The sequence below is a fragment of the Pelophylax lessonae genome, assembly GCF_965119305.1.
Source record: "Pelophylax lessonae genome assembly, chromosome: 13".
NCBI classification, from domain to species: Eukaryota; Metazoa; Chordata; class Amphibia; order Anura; family Ranidae; genus Pelophylax; species Pelophylax lessonae.
Genome location: NC_138780.1, coordinates 62,327,188 through 62,352,190, shown reverse-complemented (window position 1 = coordinate 62,352,190; position 25,003 = coordinate 62,327,188). Strand labels below are relative to the sequence as shown.

The 25,003-nt window shown below is 46.3% G+C and overlaps 1 protein-coding gene across 8 annotated transcripts in view; it reads right to left on the bottom strand.

The window, feature by feature from the left end:
* The window catches only part of PACS2 (phosphofurin acidic cluster sorting protein 2), a 1,277,570-nt gene that overhangs the window by 319,953 nt on the left and 932,614 nt on the right, over positions 1-25,003 (bottom strand). For 5 of the 8 annotated variants that reach the window (XR_014224766.1, XM_082242584.1, XM_082242587.1 and 2 more), the window contains one exon: positions 23,034-23,162. Coding sequence is in view for 7 of the 8 variants with exons in the window: in XM_082242584.1 (XP_082098710.1) it covers positions 23,034-23,162 (129 nt within the window). In the remaining variant the exon portion in view is untranslated. Of the gene's footprint in view, positions 1-23,032; positions 23,163-25,003 lie in introns of all 8 variants that reach the window. The other 3 variants (XM_082242585.1, XM_082242586.1, XM_082242590.1) reach the window with 1 other exon arrangement.

Sequence of the window (25,003 nt, the reverse complement as noted above, 5' to 3'; positions counted from 1 at the left end):
ACTTGTAACTACACCCAAAACACATTCTGCTACTCCTCCTGAGTATGGCGATACCACATCGCGTCAAAGTCACACGCTGTGCTCACACATCCACCAAGCCAAGCCTCGGCTCTTCTTTCTCTGCGGAGCTGGACATCGGCAGTCTATCTGAGAAAACTTCCGGGTTGAGGACAGGAAGTGATGCGGCCTTGAGGGATGGTGCTCACTGCCCTGGTCTGGTGTGTATGAGGCGATAGGAGCCCGGGGGAAAACACAAGACCACCACGTCTGTATGGCCGGATTAGAGGAGTGAGAGTATGCGGAACAGGCACCTGCTGAAGCACACGGAGGCAGTGGCGTAGCGTGGGTTGTCAGCACCCGGGGCAAGGCAAGTAATTTGCGCCCCCTAACCCGCGGGATTTTAGCACTCGAGTCTCTTCCACTAGATTAGTTAAAGAAACCCTTACCCCATAAGCACATTTGTTTGTTATGAAAATACTGATGTAATTACTAATTAAAGTAAAATGCATCTAAATACAAGTTAGAATGACCAGCGTGCCCCCTTTCAATGAGGAGAGACCAGCATGCCCTCTTTCAATGCAGAATGACCAGCGTGCCCCCTTTCAATGCAGAATGACCAGCGTGCCCCCTTTCAATGCAGAATGACCAGCGCGCCCCTTTCAATGCAGAGAGACCAGCGTGCCCCCTTTTTAATGCAGAATGACCAGCATGCCCCCTTTCAATGCAGAATGACCAGCGTGCTCCCTTTCAATGCAGAATGACCAGCGTGCCCCCTTTCAATGCAGAGAGAGATCAGCGTGCCCCCTTTCAATGTAGAATGACCAGCGTGCCCCCTTTCAATGCAGAATGACCAGCGTGCCCCCCTTCAATGCAGAGAGATCATCATGCCCCCTTTCAGTGCAGACAGACCAGTGTGCCCCCTTTCAATGCAGAATGACCAGCGTGCCCCCTTTCAATGCAGAATGACCAGCGTGCCCCCTTTCAATGCAGAGAGACCAGCGTGCCCCCTTTAAATGCAGAATGACCAGCGTGCCACCCTTCAATGCAGAGAGATCATTGTGCCCCCTTTCAATGCAGACAGACCAGCGTGCCCCCTTCAATGCAGAGAGACTTACCTGCAGCAGCGGCTTCTCCTCAGTTCCCCGCGTCTCCTCAAGTCCCCCCGCCTCCTCCTCGGCCAATGGCATGCGTTCGCCTTTCGGGCCAATCAGGAAGTGGGTCTGGGACCCGCTTCCTGATTGGCCAGTAGGATCCGTGTGGCAATAGCAAATTTTAATTCGCTATTGTCACACAATGGGTGGGCTCGGGTCGCACTGCTCTGTGCCCCGGGTCCACCCTTTTTTGAAGCCTATTAGAGCCTCTGGCTCTAATCAGGTGATTAAAAAAAAAAAAAATCCCACTCTGTGATAGCGCCAGGCTGCTGACTTACTCGGTGCGAAATTGACCGAGCAGTGAGGAGAGGCAGCATAGGCGGGGCTTGGCTTGCAATGACACCCCACCCTACACCAATGGACAGGTGAGGCACAGTCCAGCCCTGCCCCGACCCGCCATCTTCAGCCATAGGGCAGCCGCGCTGGACATCTCCCAGCCTAAAGATGGAGGCAGCCGCAGGCAGTGTGTGAACTGTGTATGTGTGTGAACTGTGTATGTGTGTGAACTGTGTATGTCAGACAGACAGAGTGACACTGCAGATGCGCCCCCCCAGATGTTGCGCCCGGTGCGGCCGGCCCCCCCTGCACCCCCCACGCTACGCCACTGCACGGAGGGGTCAGTAAGAAAGTTTATGCTCTGCAAGAGCTATGCATCTGCGGTTATTGACTGTGTTGCAACACTAGAGACAATATCAGAGACAATTCATTATTACCGTACCGCCCTTCCTGTGCTTTTCTCTCCCCTCCATCATTCTCCATTGGCCCTATCTCTGCCTCTTGGTCTTGATCCACCCTAGCCGCCCTTCCACCCCCCCCCCGCTGAGTCAGCAATCAGTGATCACTCGCATTAGATGTTTCACTGCTACAAATTGCTGTATTTACATCAGACTTTTCTTGCCCATGTCTACAGGACTATGCTCACCAAAAGGACTTTTCCCAAGTTCTTTACACAGTTCCACAGTGACATCCACCTACATTATTCACCCTGAGACCTGCCATTTGGTCATAAAGCTTCTAACTAAGGGTGCAATACCCATAGCACACTCTGTTTGCGGTCCCTCAAGCTGGTACTGATGACTTGCTCATTTTTTGTTAATACAGGAGGAATAGGACGCCTATAATATACTAATGCATTAGATGTCCGCAGTGGCTGAGCTCAGCTACTTTGTTTGATTTATTTCCATTTTGTACTGTATGTCCTTGCATGTAGAGTTTGTTCTTTATTCCGCATTAACTTGAGTACACAGCTATTGGCATGCATGCACTTCTTCCATGTTTTGGTAGCAGTGACATTTAGTCAGTACTTGGACTAGTAACTCCCATCCATTAGAATCAGTGCTTTTGGCTTAGGTGGTTGAGTGGGACACTTTGCATGTGTGTTAGTGTAATCGAATGTGTAATTTAGCCGCATTTGCGGGTTTTTAGGTCTGTATCATATGCTGCATACAGCATATGATTTCCATCTACTTTTTTTGTACATTGAGCTACCAATAAAATTTGTTTTATCTGCACTTTATAACCAGAGTTGAGCCTTCATTTTTTGCAGCCCATTCGAGGTGATTATCTTTAATCCCTAACTTTTTATTTCTGCATTATTGTTTAAGGTTGCGGAGGCTCACCGGCAATAAGTGGCCGTTTGGTATATGCAATTGTTTGGATGATATATCCTCCAGTCCACTAATCTGGGGGATAGCTATCCCTAAAACCTTTTATCCCTATCGATACCACATGTGTCCCTCATACCACAGAGAAAATGTATGGAGGGAGCTGAAACTTTAAGTTGCCAAGCGACAGCCAATAAACCTCATGGATTTAGAGAAGATCTGTAAAGAAGAGTGGACCACCTGGTAACCAACTACAAGAAATGTCTACCTCTGTGCTTGCCAACAAGGGTTTCTCCACCAAATACTAAGTCATGTTTTATTTGGGGATCACATTTTTTTTTTTTTACTCCCTGAACTGCAACTCAATTTTTAACATTTGTATGATGTGTTTTTTTCTGCATTTTTGGTTGATATTCTGTCTCTATCATTTAAAATACAACTATGATAAAAAAAAAAAAATATAGACCCTTCATTTCTTTGTAAGTGGGCAAAATCTTTAGGGGATCAAATAAATATTTTACCCACTGTACCAAAAATGACACCCCAAAATACACTCTGCTACTCTTCCCGAGTATGGCGATACCACATGTGTCAGACTTTTACACAGCCTGGCCACATACAGAGGTCCAACATCCAAGTAGCGGGTGTTCTAGGAACATAAATTACACATCTAATTTCTTGACAACCTATCACACTTTTGAAGGCCCTGGAGCACTAGTACAATGGAAATGCCCACAAAATGACCCCATTTTGGAAAGAGTCTTTTGAACATGTAAATTTTTTTCCACAAGTTTCTGGAAAATGATGTCCATGCATAAGATATTTCTAACACATAGCATATACAGCTAGGTCCATATATATTTGGACACAGGCACAATTTTAGATTTTTTTCAGGTATTTACCAAAACATATTCAAGCTAAAAGTTATATAATGAATATGGGCTAAAAGTGCGCACTTTCAGGTTTATTTGAGGGTATGTACATCCACATCCGAGGAAGGGTTTAGGAATTACAGCTCTTAAACGCAGAAGTACAGCCTAACACCCTGAATTCTCCCCTGCAATCATTAATGTAAGATAAGTTCAGCCTTATGTGTCAAAATGAAAAAAAATCCCAGTTTTTCTACCTGTATTTTGCAGTTTTTAGTGCTGTCACATGACTTCAATTCCACTTCCTGCTGAGTTCAATAGCAGTAGGAAGCTGTGGTTACTGAAAGCTAGTGATATCACTTACAGGGAGGGGTGTTGTAAAATTTTGTCGGACCCGTGAAAAAATCGGACCTCGTCACTTCCGGTTATGGGAGTCTCAAGTGCGCATGCGCACCAGACATTATCTTGGTTTGGTAAACTTATAACACAGAGCGACCAGTTGAATGAGAGGAGGCGGGGCTGAGGTGGGACGGAAGACACCGCCGCGTCATCTGCAGAGCTGAATAGAGGAGGCGGGACGGAGGTGCGACCGTGTAATAAATGCAGGACTTTAGCGACTCCTTCTGTTTTATTATCTTTACTAATTATCGTATTATTTACCCTTAGGATTTCATTACATTTAGTATTTCTTATTTTGCATTATAGAAATACTAAATGTCATGAAATCCGAAGGATAAATAATACGATAATTACTAAAGATAATAAAACAGGGAGTCGCTTAAGCCCTGCATATATTACAAGGCCGCACCTCCGTCCCGCCTCCTCCGCCAGCTCTGCATATGTGCCTCCGTCCCGTCGCACCTCAGCCCCGCCTTCTCTCAATCAGCTGTCCGTTCTCTGTTATAATTTTGCCAAACCTCGAAAAATGTCTTCTGCGCATGCGCACGGACGACTCCTATCAACTGTTTTGTGACGCTCTGTCACCGGAAGTGACGAGGTCCGATTTTTTCACGGGTCCGACAAAATTTTAGAACACCGGCACTGCTCCTGTGTAGCCGTATACAGGATGGGAGGAGCTGATCATAGGTTCCTGCCCAGTGTTCTCCCATTAATAAAGATTAATTGTACATCCAAATTCATGAAGAAAATTAAGAAATAAAAAAAAATCCATCCACACAGGGGGAGGAGCACATATACAGTATAGCTGTGCTCACTTTGAATGAAGACTACCATAGGAGAAGGAAGCTGGACACAAGGGGGTGGGGGCTGTCAGTGTAGCTGGAAGTGCTCTGGGGTCTCAGCTCACAGTACAATGATCATAGTACAGGCAACCACACTACAGTAAGTCTATGTTTCCACAAGTGCGACTTGTCATGTTACTTTGGACACACAAAGTCGCATGGCAAGTCACAACCTATTGATTTCAAGGGCACCTGTTTCCATATATGCAACTTTGAAAATCAGCGACTTTGAAAAGGTACATGCACTACTTTGATGCAACTTTTGATACAACGTTTACAGAGTGTGTATAGTTGGATCAAAGTCGCATCAAAGTCGCACTCTAAATCGCACAACTTTGGGGTCTCAATAGTGGAAACATAGACTAAAGCTCCGTCTCCACTAGTGTGATGTGTCATTGGACTTTGGACACACAAAGTCGAATAACAAGTCACAGTCCTTTGATTTCAATGGCACCCATTCCCATCTATGCAACTTTGAAAATCAAAGACTTTGAAAAGGTACATGCACTACTTTGATGCAACTTTGATCCAACTTTACACTCTCTAGATCAAAGTCGCACTCTACATTGCACAACTTTGGGTTCGCAATAGTGGAAGCGTAGACTAAAGCACTGTTTCCACTAGTGCAACTTGTCATGTGACTTTGGACACACAAAGTCGCAAGACAAGTAACAGCCCCTTGGTTTTAATGACAACCATTTCCATCTATGCAACTTTGAAACTCAGCAACTTTGGAAAGGTACCTGCACTACTTTGATGCAACTTTTGCTGTGACTTTGATCCAGAGCGTGTCAAGTTGAATCAAAGTCGCAAAGTCGCACTCTAAATCGCAATCGTGGAAACGTAGACTAAAGCTCTGTTTCCACTAATGTGACTTGTCATGCGACTTTGGACACACAAAGTCACATGACAATTCACAGCCCACTGATTTCAGGGGGACCTGTTCCCATCTATGCGACTTTGAAAATCAGCAACCTTGAAAAGGTACCTGCACTACTTTGATGCAACTTTTGATGCGACTTTGATCCAGAGAGTGTAAAGTTAGATCAAAGCTGCACTCAAAGTGGCATCACAGTCCAAAGTCGCACTCTAGCCTAGTGGCTATGTTTCCACTAGTGCGGCTCTTAAGTGCAATTTAGAGTGTGACTTTGAGTGTAGCTTTGATCCAACTTTACACTCTCTGGATCAAAGTGGCATCAAAGTAGTGCAGGGTTGACTTTCAAAGTGGCATAGATGGGAACGGGTGCCACTGAAATCAATAGGGCGTGACTTGTCATGAGACTTTATGTGCCCAAAGTCACATGACAAGCCGCACTAGTGGAAACGGAGCCTAAAACTCAATACTCACATGTAATGAGCAATAGAAATCTATCTATATCCTTCTAAACGTTCAAAAATGTTCCTTTGTACCTTATTTCCTTCATATATTCCGCTGGTCATGTGACCCCCTCTCTCTCTCTCAGGAGAAGCTGCTAGCCTAAAATAGGCTATGAAGACAGAAATCATGTAGTGTAAAGCAGTGGTCCTCAACTCCAGTCCTCAGGGCCCACTAACAGGCCAGATTTTAAGTATTACCTTGGGGAGATGCAGACTAGAATACTGCAATCACTGAGCAGCAAATTAGATCACCTGTGATGTAATTTAGTTATCTTGCAAACCTGGCCTGATAGTGGGCCCCGAGGACCAGAGTGGAGGACCACTGCTGTAAAGGATACGAGGGATGGGGGTGAGGCTGGGCAGGTCTAGGCATGCCTGTCTAAGAAAGACCGACAACCTTTTCAGGACGTGAAATACAGCTTATAAAATTCAGATAATAGGAAATAGTGTTTTGGGCGAAGAACAGCAAGAAGCTGTTTGTCCAGCTTAGATTAGACTTTGCAAGCTACACAAGCAGCTAACCAGAAAATGAATAACATCAAAGATAAAAATATTTAACATACTATTTATAGGAAACATTTCATTTTTGACTGGAGTTTCCCTTTAAGAATAGCCATCCCCCTTTTTTCAAGGGACTAAAAGTAATTGGACAATTGAATCAAAAGCGGTTTCATGGCCAGGTGTGGGCTACTCCTTTGTTAATTCATCAATTAAGCAGGTAAAAGGTCTGGAGTTGATTCTAGAAGTGGTATTTGCATTGGAAATCTATTGCTGTGAACCTACCACAAGCTGTCCATGCAAGTGAAACAGGCTATTGTGAGGTTTCAAAAACAAAACAAATCCATCAGAGAGATAGCAGCAACATTAGGAGTGGCCAAATCAACAGTTTGGTACATTCTGAGGATACAAGAACGCACTGGTGAGCTAAGCAACATAAAAAGGCCTGGACGTCCACGGAAGACAACAGTGGTGGAAAATCATAGGATTCCCTCTATGGTAAAGAAAAACCCATTCACAACATCCAGACAAGTGAAGGACACACTCCAGGAGGTGGGCGTATCATTGTAAAAGTCTACAATCAAGAAGACTTCACGAGAGCAAATACAGAGGGTTCACCACACAGTGCAAACCATTTATAAGCTTAAAAGCTAGATTAGACTTAATAAAACTGCCAAAAAAACATCTAAAAGAGCCAGACCAGTTCTGGAAAATAATCCTTTGAAAGGATAAAACAAATGCCTCGTACACACACGTTGATAGTTGGCCGTGAATTTTCGGCCAACATCCGATCGGCCGATTTTCGGCATGTTAGTATGAGGCTTCCGACAACCGACTCCGACTTTTCGGCTGAAAAAAATCTGGTGTGCAGGCTATAAAATTTTTGTTGGCCGTCAACACAACGGACGATTTTCCGTCAGTCAGTACAGATTTCGGCAGACAAAAATCTGATGAGCAAGACTGGGCATGCTCAGAGTAGAAAAAACACACGGAAAGTAAACCAGCACATGACATCACTTCTGAAGTAGATTTTTGTTGGCCGTCTAGGCACATTCCAACCAACAAAACACCACTCTGGACAAAAGTCGGACGATCGGTCGGCCGATAATCATTACGTGTGTACGAGGCATAAGATTAATCTGTACCAGAATGATGGGAAGAAAGAAATGTGGAGAAGGCTTAGAACAGCTCATGATCCAAAGCACACATCGGTAAAACATGGTGGAGGCAGTGTGATGGCATGAGCAGGCATGGCTTCTAGTGCCACTGGGTCATTGGTGTTCATTTACAATGAGTGAAAAAGCATGCTCTTTTCCTTTCTTGTCACAGCCCTTCTTGGCTTTTGCTCAGCAAGCCCTTCTGACTATTTGGACTCCAGCTGTCCATGATCCAGGCGACATATCCTTTGGCAAAATTACCGGTGTATCCAACACACATTGGATTGCTTACACCATATAGCACCAGTCAGGCTCCAATCAACCCTGTTTTGTTTTTAATCTTAGCAAGCAGAAAAAAACCTATGTACAGGAAACCATGTATGTTTTTCCTTCACGATCATTGTTTAGCATACTGAAAAAGTTATTTCTTTCTGTCCAGGGTCAGTTCCAGAGAAGGCAGAGTTTAGGCGGCAGGCAGAAGCATGGTCGAATAACAGGCCAAGATCAGTTCCAGAGAAGGCAGAGGTATGTACAGTTTAGGTGGTAGGAAGAGGCGTGTTGAAAAACAGGTCAGGGTCAGTTCAGGAGCAGGCAGTGGCATAAAGGGTGGGAAAGAAAATGGCAGGAATTGAGACTTACGTTTACCATACTTCACCAATAATGTAAAGAAGTATGGAAATGGCGGAAACATCTACCTATGCAGAGGCCTGCTTCGGAAGAACACTGGGGACAATAATAAGTGGTGTCTCTTCTAACTCCTCTTCTGGACCACACCCAGCATTTCTTTTGATGTCTTTGGCCTGTTTCAGGGGGAGGGACTTTTTCATAAACATGGCATTCGTGGAGTCTGCTTATTACATCTGATTGAATGCTTTCTGGTGGGCTGTTTGGGTATTTAAGGACAGTGAAAATTTCTTCCTGATAGCCAAGGAAGGATACGGGTCTCTCAGTGGATTTGCAGTATATTGCATAAGATAAGTATATGGCCAAATTAAAAAGATAAATTGAGACTTTTTTATACCAATGGTAAGTTTGTCTTGTAGCAAGGTAGGGTTGGATCATTTGATTATTTAAATAGACTCCCCCCATTGACAAAATGTATGGACACATGCTGGATTCTGGATTGGGCCATTTCTTCCAGAGATTTCCACACAGGTGTTGTTGGTGATTAAAGACAGCATTTAAATATCTCTTTTGTCACTCCACTTCATAGCCAGAATTTCCTTGTTGCGCAAATTTGTCGACTCCCCTCTTCTTAGTTTCATATTAATGAGCCCTTGAGAGAAGCCCTTTCTATTTGCTCTCACGGTGCCACATGCTGGAGTCTTCTTCCAGTGAAGATTCTGGAAAAGAGGCAAACTGGTGTAGAAGTTATCCACTTAGAGGTGATAACCTTTTTCAAGGAGTGGGAATATGAGGTCCCAAACGACTTTTCCGTTTGTAGTCTGGGCATTCAGAGGGATGCAAGTTGGGTGTCTTTTCCTTTGTACACCTGGAAAGCATAGGAGTACCCTGTGGCTCTGTTGCATTATTTGTAAACTTTCACTCCATATCAGGCTCTTTTGCTGGTGATGAATTGCTTGATGCCCAGCCTGCCGGTAAAGTGGACAAGCGACTCATCCACGCAGATATTTTTGTCCGGGATAAATAACTAGGCAAATTTAGAAGTGGCTGAATTTTATACAACTTGTCATTTACTGGGTCATTTCAGGGAGGGCACTTGGTATTATCGTTATAATGGAGGAACCACATAATCATCAAATACCTTGTTCTGGGCATTACTGCCTAGTAGATCCGCATGTGGTGGATGGACCAGTATATGTGCAACTAATTTTTTTGGGGAGTCCCATATTGAATGAGAGGCTCAAAAGTTAAGTATCTCCATTCATAGGGATGGCAATTAATATGACGTTTGGTTGCTAGATATACATTTTTGGGCAGAGGCAAGGGGTTGCACTGGGCCACAATTAAACATAATAATTAATCAGTGAAAACTAAATGAAAAAAATCTTTGGGGACAAAAATGTCCGTATTCACCTGGACACCTGGCTAGGCAGTATAAGGAGGGGATGTTCACTGTTCCTGAGTTAGGAGGAAGCCGCAGAGGGTTTTGAAGAACATATGGAAGGCTGGCATGGGTCCTAACCCTTTGGGGCTGAGCTGACACCACACTAGTACCTGGCCTTTCTTGCCTTTCTGGTTGATTGCCACTGTGCTACTAGTGTATGGTGCTGCACTAATGGTGGATTGCAGTACACTGCTGGTGGATGCCACTGCTCTACTTGTGGCACTGACTTGTAATCAGAATCAGAAGCAGAAGCCGACACAGAGCTCTCCACTGCTCTCGTTGGCAGCACTTAGAATCTTGAATGCCTCCTCTCTTGTAAAAAAAAAAATGTTTGACATGGTGGTGACAGTGGTGACACTGGTGAGCCTGGACTGATAGGCGCTGATAAGGCTGCACAGATTGGGTGCTGATGAGCCTGCAAAGATGGGAGCTGATAGGTGCTGATGAGCATGCACTGATTGCTGCTGATGGGGCTACACGGATGGGTGCAGATAAGCCTGCAAAGAAGGGTGTTGATGGGTTCGGATGAGCCTGCACAGATGGGTGCTGTAGAGGCCTCACCGATGGGCACTGATCAGGCTAAACTGAAGGGCACTGATATATGATATGATGAGGCTGCACTGGTATGCACTGCAAAGATGGGGATGCACTGATCAGCTACACTGATGTCCCCTGATGAGGCAGCACAGATGGGTGCAGATGAGACCCCACTGAAGAGGCAACACTGATAAGGGGCACTGATCAGCTACAATGATGGGCGTTGATGTACACTGATGTGCACAGATGGGCATTCATGGGGTTCCACTGATAAAGCAGCACTAATATGCACTGATGATGCTGCGTGCACTGATGGGCACTGTGACACTGAATGGGCACTAGATGGGCATTGTGTGACACTGATTGAACAAGCAGTTAAACACACGATCAGAATATATCTCTCCTTCCCTCACACTCAGTGAGAAAAGGAAAGCTGTGGCGCTTTAAATAACAGCTTATGTTTATAATTGTGATCGCATGTCATTGGACACGGTGATCACGAGGTAAAAGCCTGTCGATTTATAGGCCATTTACCACGATCTGTGATAGGCTTTGTCCATGGGACACAGCCATCACAGATTCTTCTGAATCCGAACCTGAGCAGGCGTGCGGGAAGCAGGTTCCCATGAGGACGTCAATAGACACCCTCCCAGCATTTTAAGCCCGTGCTGTAGCTATCATACGACCATAGCGTGAGCGAAAAACAGTTAAAGTGGAATTAATTCAAATAGGAGGGATATTGTTAATTGGGTTGTGAGATGGCAAGCCACAGGGGGGGGGGTTGGCAGTGAACATGTTCTCATTTCATCGACCCCCTGGATGAACACAGGAATGCTATACAGGGCGCTCTGTGTTCATTCAAAAGGGAAGACATGGTAAACATCAGCCACAAGGGCGTGGCTTGCCAACGGCAGCTGAACTCCAGGGCATCTCATACAAATCACAATCTGGATAGATTAGCTAGCTCTTTTCACAGAGCCATCGCTTTGTCTCGGTGGATCGAGCAGACATGGCAGCAGCTTCACTTATGGCTTTCCCTCACATGTCTAATTGCTTGGTGACACCACCCCATTCAGGAAGCCTACAGATGCTGCCACTGGGTGAGGACTAGGACTCTCTCTCGCCACCTCTGTCTGCTGTATACACAGAACTGCCACCAACAGACAGGCAGCTTCTTCCTCCACCTCCTTAAGCCAACAGAAACAACAATCAACACTGCTTGTCCCTGACGCCTCTCTCTCACCTCAGACCATCTCTCCTGAAGCTCTCTCTCCTGGAGCCCTGACCGCGGTATGTGTCTTTGCTCCTTCCTACTGTGCATAGTGGATCTGCTCCTCCCATCACAGGCATGCCATCGCCCAAGCCACTCCAGCTTTGTCGTCCACAGCCTCTGCCATGTCGTCTGGCAGCAGACCTGCTCTCAGCTCCCCAGGGCTTTTGGGCTCCCCTCCACAACCACTAGGGATCAAAGAGGACTGGGACTTCAAAGCCTATATCAGGTACCTTCCAGCTCTGACTTGGGAAACTATGTCTCCCACTTACAGAGCACTCATAAGCGTGAGATCTACCATATTAAGACAGATCTCTCACGTGTGGATTTTAAAGTACAAGAATTGTCTGTGACTTTACATACCTTGCAACAAACGGTTGATAACCACAACCAAATTCTCCACGACTGTACTATACAGCATTAGGACCTTTTATACCAATTGGATGACTTAGAAAACCGTAGCTGACAGAATAACATCTGTGTGAGAGGCTTGCCTCAATCGATCTTTCCAAAAGATCTTCCATCAGCTTTAAAGGAGCTGTAAAGGCAGAAGGTTTTTATCTTATGCATTCTATGCTTTGAGACAAAAAAGCCTTCTGTGTGTTGCAGCCGTCCCAGCACCCCCTATTACCTGAGCCCCATCTCTTTTAAGGAGTCTCTCGGGCCATCCGGGAACTCTCTCTTCTGATTGTCTGAGACACAGCAGGGGTGCCATTGGTTCCAGCTGCTGTCAATCAAAGTCAGTTAGCCAATCAGGAGAGAGAGAGGGGGTAGGGCTGAACAACAACTCTGTATCTGAATGGACAGAGCTGCAGCTCAAGTCCAGTGCCCCCACAGCAAGCTGCTTGCTGTAAGGGGGCACTCGACAGGAGGCAGGGGCCAGGAACAGTGAAGGAGGACTCGAAAAAGAGAAGGATCTGGGCTGCCCTGTACAAAACCACTGTACAAAGCAGGAAAGTATAAAATGTTTGTTATTTAAAGAGGTTGTAAACTCAGTTACATTTTTTCTTTTTTACAAGCAACCCATATCGCATCGCATACTAGCTCATTATGAAATATTTACCTTAGAACGAGCCCCCGCCGTGCCGTCCGCTCACCTCTATGACGGGCGACATGTCCAGTCGCCCGTCTTCCGGGATCGCGGCATCCGGCCATCTGATTGGCCGGAGCCGCGGTGACGTCACTCCCGCGCACACGCGCGGGAGCCGGCAGTCACGGCACGGGTCTCTGAAGAAACGACACCAGCGGCCGTTCCTTCAGAGCGCATGCGCCAGTGACGTCACTGGCTGCATGTAAGGTAGATATCTCCTAAACGGTACATGTTTAGGAGATATTTACAGTACCTATAGGTAAGCCTTATCATAGGCTTACCTATAGGTGGAAGTGTCAGAGGAGGGTTTACTTCCTCTTTAAAAAAACAAAAACAAACATGAGACTTTACAATCACCGTGAAAAAAGATAATTTTAGATAGTTTGGCAATTCGCCCAGAAAATGTTTACGGAATATAATCATAAATACTGATAAATATATCTGGGACATAATTGGAACTATCTTTAAGATTGAACAATAATACACACACATATATACTTTAACCTTCCTAGTGGTATTCCTGAGTGTGGCTTGGGGTTATTATAGAGTACCAAAAACGGTAACCCCGAGCAACACACGGGATTACCCCACAATGAAAATCACCTTCTCCTGCGATCCCCCGCCGTCCTCCAGCCAACCTCCCGCTGTGTGCTCGGCACCTGTCTTCCGATTCCCTTTCCTGCGAGCGTCACGACGCAGGGGGGTGGAACCGGCGGCAATTTCAAAAATGTAAATAAACCAAATGACATGATACAAAGTTGTTATCTGAAGGAATTACACTGTATCGTGCCATTTCACCACAGGATTCCACCTGGTGGCTTTTCCAGTGCCCTGCCTGTGCTTTTCTAGTTCTTTATGCCTGGAAAATTGAGAACGACCATGGCGTCCAAAAAGTGTTCTTTTTGCGCAAAAGCTTTTAGACGAACTGGAAAACAGTGACAGCGAAACTAAGTTACTTGAAGAACTGAGCGATAGCGATTGGTGGGAAAATTCGTCATCAGGTACGGAAAGTGATGACAGCGACGATTCTGCGATAGAGCTCAGCGATGTGCGGACTTGGTGCTCTATTGACTATGGTACGGATCAAGCAGTGCCCCCAAGATTCCCATTTGCAGGAGCACCTGGTATGGAAGTTGACGTTGACCATGACAACCCCTTGGCATATGTACAATTATTTTTGACTGATGAGGTTATGGAAAAAATAGTTACCGATCGTTACGCATCGGAGGTTTGCAAGATGCAGAAAGACATGAGTCTCGGCCCAAGACAGAATTCTGGTCACTTCCTGGGCCGCCCGGCAACTCCTGGTGCCCCCTTGGTGGTTGATGTACGCCACCGCAGTGGCATTGTCCGTCTGCACCCGTACAGGGCGGCCCTGAAGATGATCCGACCAGTGGAGCAGGCACAGCCTGATCGCTCTCAATTCCAAAATGTTGATCGGGAGAGAGTATTCCTCCTCCAACCAAATGCCCTGGGCAGACAGGTTGCCCAGAACTCCACCCCAGCCCGACAGGCTGGCATCCGTGGTTATTACCGTCCACAGAATTGGCCGGAAGGATTTTCCGTTCCGACACCGCCGGAGACTGAAGCCACCACAAGAGATCCATTCTGGTTTGGTGACTCAGAGACACTCTCAGGTCCAAGGACTGAGGTAGTCTGTCCCACCTGGCCAGGATCACCGATTGGAGAGATCGCGTGTGAAACTATGCAAACGGTATCGCTTTGAAGGCTGACACCATCCTCTACAATGTGTCTCTTTAAAATATATAGATAGCGAGAAAGAGAGAGAGATCTCAATCTAAATCTAGTTTTTGATAGAGAGAGATGTGCACATGTAGCCTAGCTAGCACTTGGACACAACACATACCATTGTTACAAATGTTTGTTTCTCCTAACCTGTTAAGGTTTACATGGCAAGCCTTTTACACTGTTTTTAGGAAACAGCTATGTTGGAAGTCATCTTGTTGAACCTTTAGAACACTTTCCCGTGGACAGCTTATTGTCTATGCTTATGGCCCTTTAAAGTTGATCCACATTTGGGAAAATAGTAAAAAAAAAACAAAAAAAAAACTGGAGAATCTAGTGAATATTTACCTGTTAGGCCAAACAAAGTGCTTCCTCCACTGTGATCTCTTAGCATTGAAGCCTGAAGATGGTAGAGATGAAAGACCACAATTCAGCTTCCTAGGAGCTGGGTCTCCTTCCTTCCACCACACCTGATTAATCAAACCATTAGGTCAATAAGAAACTCCTGTGATCCTGTGACTAATAAAATTGGACAGCATTCCCAACATAGATATATCCATGAAATATATCCGTAAAAATTTCATCTTGTTGGCCAAGGAATTCACCTTACACGTGCCCTAAACATTTTTTGGGATTAAGCATTTGAATCTGACTATGTAGACCAGTAATCTATCATGTTTGAGCAAGAATGTATGTAAAACAGGGCAAATATGCTACAGTGCCTAGTTTTTGATGTAGTGGTTTTGTGAAACCTTTGTTTATATGCATTTTGCCTCCAGGTAATTATCTTGTCTCTTTTTCTCCCCAGTGTTGATGGACCCATCAATAGGCAACATGACGGAGCTGCTGCAGTGGGCCGTCCACCGCATCCAGTCTTTGGAGCAGCAATTTGGGGTTGGTCCTTCTGCTGACCAGCCCTTGTTTTTCAATTATTTTTTTTAAATAATTTTATCTTTTTAATTATGTTTTATTGTTTTTGATAATACAGTTTTATTTTTTGTACATATTAAAACTTCTGTCTGTCTGTCATATTCAAACTTCAAAGTCTGTCATTTATATAATAGATATAACTGGTACAATAATGAGAAACATATAAATATTAGTGATGGGCTTGATGTTCGAGTCAAATGTAAGTTGGACTTGAACATCAGTTGTTTGTTTTTTCGCTGAACATAGGAACAAATGGGGTGCTGGTCGGGAAGTTCACCCACCGATGAGTGCCCCATAATGCACTGCGCTGTTGCAGTGCATTGATTGCTGATGATTGGCCAAACCATGCACCTGACCTGTATGCTTTGGCCAATCACAGTACAATGTCCTGTCAGAGCCATGATTGGCCAAAGGCAGGTATGCCTTTAGCCAATCATGGCTCAGGGGCTGATTCCGCGTCTCACACGATATAAGGCTGCCGCTTATACAGCGGCCCAGTATAATGTGTGACAATAGAGATTAGGCAGGTAGTTAGTGGATAGTGTATTGAGTTAGTTTAGTGCAGTCAGTGTAATCTACAGGCATACCCCACTTTTAACATGTATAGATATGTTGTAGTCCTGGGTCCCCTCTCGGTACTCCCCAAGTTTGGTGGCCCTGCCACTTATGGTTTGGAAGCAGTGTCATGCCAAGCTGACCAATATTTCCCCTAGACGGCAATGAGCACTGAAAGCTGAAAATTGGTCTAGGCAGGAATGGGGTGATAGTGCCCTGTATTTAAATGGTTAGGGGGAATCCTGTGACAGAATTAAAAAAAAATAAACAGCGTAGGGTCCCCCCCCCCAGTCCATACCAGGCTCTTCGGGTCTGGTATAGATTTTAAGGGGAACCCCACGCCACCCACCACAGGGTGCCAGCCAGCCACGTCCGGTTGGGGCGGCGTATACTCTGGGCCCCCTTGTCCCCACCCCGCCACCCATCCGCCTGTTCCCCGGCTGGTCCCCTTCGTCCCCCAAAGGCCAGACCTCCTCCCGCCTGGGGTCCCCCCACCCGAGGGCCCAGTCCCCTTCACCTGAAAAGGAGGCTGCACGGCTGTCTGTGGCCTAGCCAGCGGGGCTGCCCATGTGGCCCGGGCGGCGCTCCCCTCGGTGGGTCGTGGGCGGGGGGCGCGTGACCTCAGATCAGATGTGGCGACCCGCTGAATTTAAGCATATTACTAAGTGGAGGAAAATAAAATAACCAGGATTCCCTCAGTAACGAGGGAAGAGCCAACGCCAAATCCCCAGCTGCCCGGCGGCCGCGGAAAATGTGGCGTATGGGAGGCCGGACCCACTCCGGTGTTGCTCGGGGGCCCAAGTCCTTCTGTTGGAGGCCCAGCCCGTGGGCAGTGTTTAAGCCGATAGCGGCCCCCGGCACGGCGGGACCCGGCCTCCCTGACGTCGGGTTGTTGTTTGGGAATGCAGCCCAAAGCGGGTGGTAAACTTCACCTAAGGCTGAACACGGGCGCGAGACCAATAGCGGACAAGTACCGTAAGGGAAAGTTGAAAAGAACTTTGAGGAGAGAGTTCAAGAGGGTGAGAAACTGCTAAGAGGTAAACGGGTGGGGTCCGTGTGGTCGACCCGGAGGATTTAACCCGGCGGGCCAGGGCCATATGCCGTGGTCCTGTTGGACCTCCCCGCCATCCTGCCCCACCCCTTGCGAGCCCGGGGTGGCGATGGCAAGGGGGACGTAGGCCCGGGCCCCGGAGGGCACATTTCCGTTGCGGCGGTGCACCGCAACAGCTCCGGGGGGGGGAGGTGGCCGGGCGGTCCCGGGGAAGGGTAGGCGGGGATTCGCCTCTGTCCGCCTCCTCCCGTCGGGCCACCCGTGCCCGCCGCACCCAGAGTTACAGCCCCCCCAGGCAAGAGCAGTTGCCGGGGCCAAGTGAGACGACCGCCTCCGTGCCCTTCCCCCGCTGAACCGCCCTGCCCCCTTCCCTCGGGTGCCCCAGCCGCGTTGCGCTGCCATGGCGGGAGGGCCCACGTACCACCAGGTTCCAGGAGTCTGCGGCAACGTCATGTCCCACCCGCACCCACACAAACCAAGGAGGCTGATGCGCGCACGAGTCGGAGGGCCTCTTGCACGAAACCCTGCAGTGCAATGAAGGTGAGGGCCGGGGCCCCCCCGGCTAAGGTGGGATTCCGCCGCCGGCGACGACCAGCGGGGGCACCACTAGCCCGTCTTGCCTGCCCCACCAGGGAGGTGGAGCATGAGCGTACTGGGCAGGACCCGAAAGATGGTGAACTATGCCTGGGCAGGGCGAAGCCAGAGGAAACTCTGGTGGAGGTCCGCAGCGGTCCTGACGTGCAAATCGTTTGTCTGACCTGGGTATAGGGGCGAAAGACTAATCGAACCATCTAGTAGCTGGTTCTCCCTGAAGTTTCCCTCAGGATAGCTGGCGCTCTTGACACAAGTTTTATTCGGTAAAGCAAATGATTAGTGGTCTTGGGGCCGAAACGATCTCAACCTATTCTCAAACTTTAAATGGGTCTTTAAATTTTAAATAGAAGCCCGGCTCGCTGGCCTGGAGCCGGGCGTGGAATGCAAGCGCCCAGTGGGCCACTTTTGGTAAGCAGAACTGGCACTGCGGGATGAACCGAACACCGGGTTAAGGTGCCCAATGCCGATGCTCATCAGACCCCAAAAAAGGTGTTGGTTGATATAGACAGCAGGACGGTGGCCATGGAAGCCGGAATCCACTAAGGAGTATGTAGCAACTCACCTGCCGAATCAACTAACCGTAAAAATGGAAAGAAGAGACAAGCTCAAAATGGGGTATATATGGAAATAGGCACCACGTCCCTATATAAGTATTGAATAAGAAGTCAGAGAAAGGGGGGGCGTAAGGGGGGGACTTTCCTAATAGGGTGTCGTCATAAGACAAATATGCTCAAGAGTAAAACTCTTACTCTTACTCTTGAGCATATTTGTCTTATGACGGCACCCTATTAGGAAAGTCCCCCCCTTACGCCCCCCTTTCTCTGACTTCTTATTCTAACCCTAAAAATGGATGGCGCTGGAGCGTTGGGCCCATACAAGGCCGTCGCCATCGGTGAGAGCGGTCCCCCGGGGGCTAGGCCGCAACGTGTGTGAGGGCCGCCGCGGTGGGCGCGGAACCCCCGGGCGAGGGCCCGGGTGGAGCTGCCACGGGTACGGATCTTGGTGGTAGTAGCAAATATTCAAACGTGAACTTTGAAGGCTGAAGTGGAGAAGGTATACATATGCAAAATAAAGGGTGCTCAGATAAATTGTAGTAAAGCCGCTACCAAGAAATTGTGCCTTAGTGTATTGTGAAAAATAATTGGTGCGCTAAACTCAAGATGTGTCCTGAATCAATAAACATAAAAGAACATGATCCTATAACACAATTTTACAAAGTGTACATAAATCATATATGTGAAAAAATTCCAAAAGCATTCCAAAAGCAAAGTCCATCAAAGTTGCAAATAACAACGTGTAAATTATATTCCGTGAGACTTCTGTGCTGATATACAGTGCTGAAAACTCAATTCGAGTAGCGTGACATCCACGAAACGATCCCCACCACCAGCAGATTAATCTTCTTACCAGATATATATATATAAAATGGCGTGAATAATCCACTTGAACCAAAATTAGCTCGTATTCCCATACACCTTCACCCAGCGTGTGAGCACACTCAAAAGCCTCTTACCAAATGTAAGATGAACTAGGCGTTGGGAATAAACTCTCCACACTCCAGAGTGTAGCTTGTGGCTAACGATCATAGGGTCCACGGATGGGGTGGTATTCTGTCTCCTTATTTACTCCGCAAATCGCATATGTGAAAAAATTCAATTGGATCGACAATGGTGCATTACCCCCGATTTATTGAATAAAAGTAGGCAGTTACACTTACATGTATCCAAATGTTCACTGGCATGTAATGAGCCTGTAGAGTTCCCACGCCGGGCTGCAGCACGGACGGATGACGCGAGTGACGGCGCGACACGCCTCCTCACTGACGCGTTTCCTCTGACGAGACTTCCACCGAGATAGGAGGAAGTCTCGTCAGAGAGGAGGCGTGTCGCACCGTCACTCGCGTCATTCGTCCGTGCTGCAGCCGGACGTGGGAACTCTACAGGCTCAATTCATTATATGCCAGTGAACATTTGGATACATGTAAGTGTAACTGCCTACTTTTATTCAATAAATCGGGGGTAATGCACCATTGTCGATCCAATTGAATTTTTTTACATATGCGATTTGCGGAGTAAATAAGGAGACAGAATACCACCCCATCTGTGGACCCTATGATCGTTAGTCAGCCACAAGCTACACTCTGGAGTGTGGAGAGTTTATTCCCAACGTCTAGTTCATCTTACATTTGGTAAGAGGCTTTTGAGTGTGCTCACACGCTGGGTGAAGGTGTATGGGAATACAAGCTAATTTTGGTTTTTGTAGATTATTCACGCCATTTTATATATATCTCTGGTAAGAAGATTGATCTGCTGGTGGTGGGGATCGTTTCACGCAGATGTCACACTATTCAAATCGAGTTTTCAGCACTGTATATTAGCACAGAAGTCTCACGGAATATAATTTACACATTGTTATTTGCAACTTTGATGGACTTTGCTTTTGGAATGCTTTGGAATTTTTTCACATATATGATTTATGTACACTTTGTAAAATTGTGTTATAGGATCATGTTCTTTTATGTTTATTGATTAAGGACACATCTTGAGTGAAGTGGAGAAGGGTTCCATGTGAACAGCAGTTGACCATGGGTCAGTCGGTCCTGAGAGATAGGCGAGCGCTGTTCGGAAGGGACGGTGATGGCCTCCGTCGCCCTCGGCCGATCGAATGGGAGTCGGGTTCAGATCCCCGAACCCGGAGCGGTGGAGAAGGGGCGCCTCGTGGCGTCCAGTGCAGCCATGCGACCGATCCCGGAGAAGCCGGCGGGAGCCCCAGGTTGAGTTCTCTTTTCTTTGTGAAGGGCAGGGCGCCCTGGAATGGGTTCGCCCAGAAAGAGGGGCCCGAGGCCTGGAAAACGTCGTGATTCCGGAGGTGTCTGGTGAGCTCTAGCTGGCCCTTGAAAATCCGGGGAAGAGGGTGTAAATCTTGCGCCGGGCTATACCCATATCCGCAGGAGGTCTCCAAGGTGAGCAGCCTCTGGCATGTTAGAACAATGTAGGTAAGGGAAGTCAGAAAATTAGATCCGTAACTTCCGCATAAGGATTGGCTCTAAGGGCTGGATCGATCGGGCTGGGACGTGAAGTGGGTTCCCCCCCCCCCCCACCGTCCTTACCCCCGCCTCCCCGGGGACCATGAGATAGACTGTGCATAAGTGACTGTAGGAATGAACAGCTGCTGCAGTTTAGCTTCCTTATATCCCAACTCCAAGCCTGGTGAGGAAAAATGAACTCTGATTCGTTCAATGATCTGCCCTTTCCTCAACCAGCACCCAGAGTGCTAGGATTACAGAAATATAGTTCACATACTTTTTTTAATTAATACACAATATAATAAGAATGCAGAGGCTTAACTAGAACCTTCAGGACCCCGATGCAAGAAACCAGGAAGGGCCCCCCAAACCTAGTCCTGGGGCCCTAGCCATTGGTCCTGGTGCCCTTTCCACTAGTTCCATGGCCCTTTACTCCCCTCCCATTGCAGGGCCTATTGTTATGGTTCTGCAGAATCAGGCCCCTTCCTGCATAATTGCCAAACTTTCCAAAAAGTTTTCAGGGACACCTTTTTTTTGCTGTGTGTTCTGTCAGCCATTTTAGGCAGGGAACGTATCAACACATTTGTGCCGGCCATACGCATATATGCGGCCTCTCGGCGGGTGGGTCTTAATGCAAAAAGGCTGAATATATGTGTAACAAAATGTCAACAAAATGGTGTTGAGAGCGCACACCCTGCGTGCTCCCGGCACAATTACCAGTGGGTAATGGAAATCTCCCGATCCCTACTTGCAATGACGAGCTCTCTGACCATGTGAACGCTGCGATTGGCTGTCACAGTGGTCACATGGTCAGAGAGCTCGCCATTGCAAGTAGGGATCGGGAGATTTCCATTACTGAAATCCCCACCTCATCTGAAACCGCTTAAAGGGCTGGGAGGCAAAGTGTTAAGGGGTTAATCAGGAGTGTAAGATTTAAAATGGACGTGATTCTACAAGAGCCACCTTGTGTCATACCCCTTTGCACATCTCTACACCCCCCAGAATGTCTTTGTACCACTCAGCATGCCTCCATACCCCCCAGCACACTTTTGTACCCCCTTGCACATCCCTGCACCCCCTATACATAACCCTACTTCTCCCAGCATCCTCCGTACCCCCTCAGCACACATACCACTTCTGCAACTCCCAGCATCCTCTGTATTCCCTAGCACACCTCCATATCCCCCAACATCTGTGAACTCCTCTGCACTTTTTACACACCCCTCTCCCATACTCCTAACACCTCTCTGTACCCACTTGCACAGCTCTGCTCCTCCAACCCCTGCCCCCCCCCAGCATACTTCCAACCCACAACATATCTCTTTACACCCTCCCCCAACACACACGGCAGTGTAGTTTAGGTACCCTGGTCAGCCCATGACCACTCACCTCTGCTGAACATATTTATGGGCAGCTCTCTAGTTCCCAGCATCTCCCTCTGCCCCTCTGGCCAAGAGTTCACTGTGCTGTGGGGGATGGCAGTAGTTTCAGCTGTACAGTGGAGAGGGGAGGGGTCTCTGACCTGAGTAGGCATCAGCTTCAGTGCACAAGCAAAGCGACTCACTTGTGTACTGAAGCAGATGCCTGCTCGGGTCAGAGGCCCCTTCCCCTCTTCACCGTACAGCCTAAACTACTGGCCAGAGGGGCAGAGGGAGATGCCGCAAGCACAACAGAGATGCTGATCGCCCCCTCCTCTCCCACAGCATAGTAAACAACTGGCCAGAGGGGCAGAGGGAGAGGTCAGCGACACAGCAGAGCTGCTGATTGCCCCCACTGCATAGTGAACTGTTGGCTGAAGGTGCAGGGGGAAGGGTTGCCAGGGCTGCCCCCACAGTCGCGGAACGCCAAGGCCCAGTAGCATATGCGACTCTTGCAGCTCTGACACTGTAAGAATGCCCAGCTTTGCCTGTAATGCTTTCTAGCAGTCTCTTCAGTCTCTGACTGCTGTGCTGTCTTTTCAAGATTTTTGGGATAGCTGCAGATCCCTATAATTGATTTAGATTGGTACTACCATATAGAAAAGTTGTGTGCAACCTTAGAGCTGACTGAGGGAAACCTGTTGATTGGTACTTTTTCCCAAAAATTTTCTACAAAATGCTGAACATAATCTGAAACTGCCATGGTTTTAGGACTCTTACTCTTATGATCACTACATTTCACACGTAATAGCAGTGCAAATGCAATGACTCTGAATTGAAATGTTCACCAAAACTGATAACATATTTCTGCAGTAAAGTTCTATCCAGAAAGGTAAAGACATGCAAGATACCTTTTCTGTTTGTAAGTTAGCATTGCTTCTGCTATAGGCAGCTGATGTGCACAGTTTGCTCCAGCAATATATTGTGTAACACGGGAAACTACATCTGGAGGGTCTTGTACAGCAGACAGGGAGGAAAAATCTAAAAATAGAGAGGAAACAGTATAAATAGGTAGATGTACAAAATGTGTTATTAACCTAAAACATTCATTAAAAGCCAGTTTATGTCTTTGTGCTAGTAGTGCACTGTGTATGTCTTATGCATGGGAAAAAAACTTGATGGATCATAAAATTAAAATTAACATTCATATCACATTATGAAACTAAAGGAGAAATGGTTTCAGTCAGCCATTATGCAGTACAGTTAAAACATATTTGATTTTTGTTAGAGTGGGGAAGGGTTAGAGACTCTAACCACCAGTGTCCCTGTTAGATTTTAAAATGCCTGTCCTGGGGACCACAGAGAAAGTGCTGAAATCTCTAGGTGACCTGACAGAGGTTCTCACCCTTACACACTCCATTTAATAAAACAAATCTCACATTAACCACTTGAGCTCCAGAAGGTTTTACCCCCTTCATGATAAGGGCATTTTTTGCTATTTGGCACTGCGCTACTTTAACTGGCAATTACGTGGTCATGCAAAACTGTACGCAAATTTAATTTGGATTATTTTTTGCTCGTTTGATCATATTTGATTCCATCTGTTTTTTTTTTTATATTTTAATATTTATACAAAAAAAGACCGAAATTAAAAAAAACAAACAAAAAAAAAACCAATATTTTTAAATTTTTGTTAGAAACATATTTAATAAAAAAATCAAATTTCTTCATACGTTTAGGCTAAAATGTATTTTGCTACATGTCTTTGGTAAAAAAAAATCCCAATAGGTGTATATTAATTGGTTTGCGTGAAAGGTATAGTGTCTACAAATTATAGTATACAGTGGGGATGGAAAGTTTGGGCACCCCAGGTAAAAAATTTTATTAATTTGCATAAAGAAGCCAAGGAAAGATGGAAAAATCTCCAAAAGGCATCAAATTACAGAATAGACATTCTTATAATATGTCAACAAAAGTTAGATTTTATTTCCATCATTTACACTTTCAAAATAACAGAAAACAGAAAAATGGTGTCTGCAAAATTTTGGGCACCCTGCAGAGTTAATATCTTGTACTGCCCCCTTTGGCAAGTATCACAGCTTGTAAACGCTTTTTGTAGCCAGCCAAGAGTCTTTCAATTCTTGTTTGAGGTATCTTTGTCCATTCTTCCTTACAAAAGTCTTCCAGTTCTTTGAGATTTCTGGGCTGTTTGTCACGCACTGCTCTTTTAACCACTTAAGCCCCGTAAGATTTTACCCCCTTCCTGACCAGACCCCTTTTTTCAACTTGGCACTTCGTGACCTTAACTGACAATTGCGCGGTCATGTACCCAAACGAAATTTACGTCCTTTTTTCCCACAAACAGAGCTTTCTTTTGGTGGTATTTGATAACCTCTGCGCTTTTTATTTTTTGCGATATAAATAAAAAACAGCGAAAATTTTGCGAAAAAATGACATTTTCAACTTTGTCTTTTAAAAAATATCCAATATACTCAATTTATGTCATATTTTTTGGGCAAACTGTATTTAGCTACATGTCTTTGACAAAAAAAATTTCAATGAGCGTATTTTTATTGGTTTGCGCAAAAGTTATAGCGTCTACAAACTATGGTGTAAATACTGAAATTTACGCAGCTTTAATTTCTGACTGCCTATCTCATTTCATGAGGTGCTAAAATGGCAGGGCAGTACAAACCCCCCCCCCCCCCCAAACTACCAGTTTTTGGAAAGTAGACATCCTAAGGAATGTTCTGAGAGGCATGTTGAGCTCATTGAATATTTCATTTTTTTGTCACAGTTGTTTGAAAAATGACTAAAAAAAAAATGTATTTTTTTTTTTTACACAAAGTTGTCATTGAAATGATATATTGCTCACACATGCC